General features: G+C 36.8%; 1 protein-coding gene and 1 pseudogene across 1 annotated transcript; both read right to left on the bottom strand.

The window, feature by feature from the left end:
* LOC137727169 (U6 spliceosomal RNA) lies at positions 1-112 on the bottom strand (annotated as a pseudogene).
* A 1,589-nt stretch (positions 113-1,701) lies between these two features.
* On the bottom strand, positions 1,702-4,807 carry LOC137725931 (F-box/LRR-repeat protein 10). Its single transcript, XM_068464773.2, has 4 exons — positions 4,502-4,807; positions 4,190-4,395; positions 3,959-4,052; positions 1,702-3,427 (listed from the first exon to the last, which is right to left on the bottom strand). The coding sequence occupies exons 1-4, from the start codon at positions 4,685-4,687 to the stop codon at positions 1,976-1,978; spliced, it is 1,938 nt and encodes a 645-aa protein (XP_068320874.2). The 5' UTR covers positions 4,688-4,807; the 3' UTR covers positions 1,702-1,975.
* Positions 4,808-6,000: the final 1,193 nt, after the last annotated feature.

The raw sequence follows: 6,000 nt of genomic DNA, 5'->3' as shown, positions 1-6,000 counted from the left end.
AAACAAACAAACCATTTTTCGATTTATGCGTGCCATTCTTGCGCAGAGTTAGAGACGATGCTAATCTTCTTTGTAACGTTGCAAATTTATTGGATATCCAAAAATTTGAGACTTGTTACTCCATGCATTTATGTAGTCCAAAACACAATCAGTTTGAATAATTTGTAGGCAGTGAGACATGTTACTGAGAAGGCTTCCAGAAAGTTTGAAATATCCACACATTCTCGATCAATGAATCTTTTACACAATATTTTGGCACACAAATTCACATTCAGATACTTTATTTTTGGAAATTCAAAGAAGCTACTTTGCTAACTTGATTGTTGGAATATAAGATGTTACACTTTTGTTTCTTTGTTTTTTAGGCGAGAGAAATTAAGGAGTTGTTTGATAATTGTGGAGTGAAAAATAGCTTAAAAATTCAGAAGGCGACACGTGAACTTTTTTTTCTTCTCAAAGAAGACAAGAATTCCTTCATTAAATGGACACAACACACAAATATTCCCATGTGCAATTCAACATCTCTAGAGGCTTGAGCAGCTGACTACGACATTACCAAGCTCCAGTATAAATACCTGATCTCTACCAAATTCTGGTTAGCTTTTAACTACACATTATGCCCTAAACACCGACTCTTCTATGAGATATTGACTGAGAGACATCAAAGATCCATTGGTCAAACCCCATCACTGCACCTCGTGGGCGCTTGTGGCTTTGGTTTGATCAAATGTGTTGATTATTTTGTAGGTATAAATTCGTTAAGACTGAAGATGATAAATTTTTGCTACCACAATAATCATTTCGTTTTCAATTTTAGTTTCCGTTTCCATTTTGTGTTAGAGACGAGGAAAATATACACCGAAGAAAAGAGGCATATAGGAGAGTGGAAGAATTGCGGAAGAGATGTATATAAGAAATGTATAGAGAAACTTTAAAAAAAAAAAAAAAAAATTAAAACAAATAAAAAACTATTTTACGTTGTTTTCAACTTGTTTTTCTTTCCTCGCCATAATGAAATGAATTCGAGTTTTTGACCTACCATGATCATGACCTATTTCCAATCTATCTTCACAACTTGAACTAATTCCAATAACTTAAAAGTTGTTTGATAACCATTTAATTTTTTGTTTTCTTGTTTTCATTTTTTTGTGTTTATATGAACAACATACGAGGAAATAAGGAGTGAAGAAGGATGGGGAAATGTGTAGAAGAATTGCATAACGAAATTTAAAAGCTAAAAAGTAAAAAGTAAAAATTATTTAAGTTGTTATCACTTTTATGATTTTGTTTTCGTCAATTTTCTTTATTTCTTCCGCTCCCTCTCACCATTCTTCTTCATTTTTTTTGTTTCCGTACAGTTTCTCCACATCTTATGCACAAATAACAACTAAATAAAAATCAAATAATTTTCAAAAGTACCCTAAATTTTAATTTCCTTTTTTCTTTTTCAGTAGGAAAATTGGAGACTTGGAGCATGCTGTACATATACACAGATTTCAAATACAAAGAGTGATTTGGTTCAAGGAGTAACATTTAAACCTAATGAAACCTGGTTTGATTAATTACAACATGATATAGGATTAATTAGTTTTATTTATGCTGCATGCACCCGATAATACCCTATAATTTCTATCTGAGAGAGATCACAATGTAGCTTAAAAAAATGCAAGTGACACTACAGGTGGAACAAATTCAGAATAATTAAGTGAAAAACTATTTCCAATTATCCAAAATAATTACAGAGATTAAAAGGTCCAGATAACGGACTTGGAGTAAATCATACAACAGTAATCAATAAAACATGATACACTTTGCAAGGGATGGATTGTCCTGATGAATTTCTCTTCATCCCGCTTTGTTTCGGGTTCAAACCCTCACCACAGTTTAGAGTACTAATATCGTTCGTCATAAAAAACTATAGTTTCAACAGAACAACCATTATTAACAATAACATAATACGAAATTAAGTGTTTGATCACTCCACTGCTTCTGCATTCACCATATCTTCATCTGCCACCATATCTTCATCAACATAATCATCTTCTGCAAGCCAGCGTTCAAGCTCGTCCATCTCATCATAGTCATGCATGTAAACATCATCAGCGGTATCCCCTTGCTCAACTCCCAGCTCCTCACCACGGCACGACACATGCAAGAACGGTCTACTTCGAGCTAAAGCATCTACCACATCCCTATTTACACTGCCCGTGACTCCCAACCATCTGAGTCTTGGAAAATATGGTTTCTTCAACCACCGGAATGAAAGAGGGGTAATCCCACCGCAATTAAACAGATCCAACAACCTCAAGCCGTTACCATGCCACCTCTCCTCGTCAACTTGCATAGAGGCTAATGCCATTACCGAAGTGTCGCCTATGAGTGGGCATTGCCGCATGCGCAGTTCAAGTAGCGGAATCCTACTCTTTGCCAGTAATAGAACTGCATTGTCGGAGAGATTAGGAAGATTGGACAAGTCTAATTCTTGCAGCTCCAACTTGGAAGAGCCATCAAATAGAGCAGAGATACATTTATCTGTAAGTTTCTTGCATCCTCTAAGAGACAGTGAAATTAGTGAACTTATGACCACTTGTCTCAAATATGATAATCCCACATCACTAATATCAGAGCCATCCAGCAACAATGTCTTTACCTTTGGAAGAGTGCTTATGGCTCGGAGGGATTCATCCCCGAGGTTTCTGCAATCTCTCAAATCCAAAACTTTCAGATCCTTGTTAGACGCCAAACTAGTCACTGCATGGTTGGTTAAAAGAGTGCACAGTCTCAAGCTAACATGTGTTAAAGAAAGGGAAGTTGCAGAAATGTCATGAAAAACCAAATCAGTTAATTGAGTCCCATGAGACACCCTAAGTTTATATAACTTGGAGCAAGAATGCAAGATCGTTTTGAAACCCGTGTCTGTAACACGACAGAAGCCACTGAGAAATATGCTTTCCATGTTTTCACACTTGTCAGCCAATAAGAGAAGCCCAAGATCATTTACTCTTCTAAAATAGGTAACGACATACTCCTGGCTCCGAACCAATGAGAGATGCTTCAACTTCCCATACTGATTAATCTGTTGAAGGCCAGAGTTTGTAAGGTCAAATGAAACTCTTGGTTCTATGAGGGGTGTATCTCTAAGATCCAAATGGGTAAGGGACAGGAGACCTTTAGAAATCGCTCCAACCATAGCATCAGTTATATAGTCAACTGAAAGGCACAATTTGTGAATGTTTGGCAATATTGAAGGCTGAATACGGTTTGATGGCTGATGGGATACAAAATTCGTGCAAAGTAGTTCAGTCACCATCAATGATGAAATGTAGCCAATCTCGAGAGACGTGAGTTTCTCCGACGCCAAAGCCCAAACTTGAGCAAAGTTATGACGGAGATAGATTGATGATACATCAAACATCAAGATCAGTGCCTACCAAACATAATCAAACAGAGATTAGACGAAAGACATCAAGCAATTATAATGCACAGTAACAAAATATGCTTTACCGGTACATTGCAATTAAGGTAACTTATATATGAAGCATCTAATGTCAAAATGCTAACAAGACTGCTATCAACCATTTAATTATTAAGCCAGATGACTGAAGAGGAACCTATCCATCCTAACAAACTCGCCATATCAGTCTTGAAGTTAGCATCTTCCGCAGATTCAAAAGCCAAAATGTTTACTCAAATCCTTCTTGTTAAACATTTGCTTACTAAGCAAACGTATATATTAAGCATCTAATGTCAAGATGCCAAAAAGACTGCTACTAAACATTTAATTACTCAGCCAGATGGCCGAGGAGGAACCTAACCGTATTAACAAACTCGGCATTTTCGACAACTCATCAATTATAAAGTTAGCGTCTTTTGTAGATTTCAAAAGGCAACATCTTTACTCAAATACTTATCATTAAACATTTGTTTGTTATGGAATCATCATTTAACTGAGTCTTACTTGTAATTGAGTGCAACCACTGAGCAACTCCTCCAAATCAGAAATATGAATAGCCCGCCCTCTCTTTTCGGCAACTGACCCCAAGCACAGAGACCTGAAGGGAAATTTCATAATCCCCAAAAGCCAATAACAACAACACCCCTTTCACTTTCCACAACTCAATAAGTCACCAGCAATCTATACATATAATTAGCAGAGCTTGACCGAAATCGAAATCGAAACCAAACCAACCTCAGATCCTTGCACCGGGCTCCGATTTCCGAAAGCAATTTGCCGCTAAAATCTGCGCAATTGAGCATACAGAGCTCTTCCAGCGACGGCTGAAGCAGAATCTGAATGGCGGAATCGTCAAGCCGGCCGCAGTTCACCTTCACGCTCTTCAGCCAGGGGTTTGGGAGCAACAGGGGTCTCAGCAACTCCATGGAAGGCGCTATTTCCTGAAAACCCAATTCAAAAAGTACCAAAATTTTCAGAAAAAAATCCACAAAGTTACCAAATTTCAAATTTTGGGGAAACCCAGAAGTGAAAAATTGGAGGACTTACGAGGATGTGGAAGGAGGGAATGAAGGAGAGGATGTGAGAGGCGCAGGCTTTGAAGGCGGTGCAGGTGGATGCGACGGAGCAGACGGAGGCCACGTCGAGCTTTATCATGATGGTGGCGAGCAGGGCCAAGGGTAGATGATCAAGGCTAACGATTGAGCTGTTGCTTTCGCTCGTCTCCCCCGCCATTTTTGCTTCTTCTAAGTCTTCTTCTTCGTCAATCTTGTGGGATCTGCGTACTGGTGTTTACCGATTGACGACACGACACTACAACCGCCAAGTCTGCATCTTGACGCAAATCGAACGGTGCCTGTACTTTTTAGTTTAGAATCACGAGGTAATGTGGATTTGGGTTTTGGTTTTTACTTGGCCCAAACTATATCCGAAGCCGAAAGCCCAAAAGTCCAAGCTAGTCAAGTTAGAGTTCTATTTATATTTACAGAATTTTTATTAGTACTTTAAAATTCTTATTTTGCACCCAATTTTTCTATATTTAAAAAGAATAATACACTTTTGAGCAGTGTAAAATGAGACTTTAGAGTGTCAATAACAATTTTCTTATACTTATTCATACAAATGATACTGGAGGATGAGAGATTTAACCACGAGATTTCAGGTGTAAAGATTTTTTTTTATTTTTTTATTTTTATAACCAACTGAGCAACAAGATCTAGTCCTCATAAGATTTTTGATACAATCGATATTTTACTTAATTTAATCTATATTATGAGCAAAGAAATTTAAACATAGGTACAAAAAAGGGAACACGTTATTCTAGTCAATATAAATGCCGGTATGCAACCTTTATAAAGAGTTATTAACAATTTAACAACCAATTTGACAAGAACAATGTTATCATTTTGATACTAATAGGTTACACTAATTAGCTGTTGAATTTTGATATATTTGGAAGAAGTAAGCTAGTGGAGTTACATTTTCTTATCGCATTCTTTAATGGGAGTGTTAACAACTTTTGCACTAACTTTTTATGTGAACCATTCACTTTCTCAAATGTCATGTGTCATTTGCTTGCACAAGAAAAAAGACCTTTAAGGCTTTTGGCTAGGAATTAATGGCACATTTATGTAAGGGTAATTAGAATTAAAAAGCAAACTTGAATGTCGATTACGGAATACTCTAGTGTTTATCAAACATTTGGTGGAATCCATGCAAATTTTAGAATCTAATTCTAATATTTGTATTGAATTCCCTACAATTTGATGTATTTGGATTCCGAATTGCTTAGTTAATCAGAATGAACTTTTTCTCCCCATTATGCCCTCATTATTTTTAAAAATACATCTAGAGCTGTCTCACTTTCTTTTCGGCGCAGCTTCCCTTCTCTTCAGTCGCAGCTCTCATCAAATTAATGGAGACATAAAACCTCTTTGTCTTACGCGTTTTCATCAATATGTTGATTTTTTGTTTTCATAAAATTCATCGTGGAAAAGAATTGCATGATGAAATGACTACTTTCATCGTCGAAGGTGTTTTTTTTTTAT

This window comes from Pyrus communis, chromosome 5, assembly GCF_041283825.1.
Source record: "Pyrus communis isolate YQ-2024b chromosome 5, ASM4128382v1, whole genome shotgun sequence".
Classification (NCBI taxonomy): Eukaryota; Viridiplantae; Streptophyta; class Magnoliopsida; order Rosales; family Rosaceae; genus Pyrus; species Pyrus communis.
This window is presented reverse-complemented; position numbering and strand designations above follow the sequence as displayed.

What these genes read in the sequence shown, in the direction of transcription:
- LOC137725931 (XM_068464773.2), bottom strand. Translation starts at nt 4,687, where the DNA reads ATGGCGGGGGAGACGAGCGAAAGCAACAGCTCAATCGTTAGCCTTGAT. An exon ending in TTCCCTCCTTCCACATCCTC is followed by an intron (nt 4,396 to 4,501) that starts GTAAGTCCTCCA and finishes TTGGGTTTTCAG; the next exon opens with GAAATAGCGCCTTCCATGGA. An exon ending in GTGGTTGCACTCAATTACAA is followed by an intron (nt 3,428 to 3,958) that starts GTAAGACTCAGT and finishes TATGTTTGGTAG; the next exon opens with GCACTGATCTTGATGTTTGA.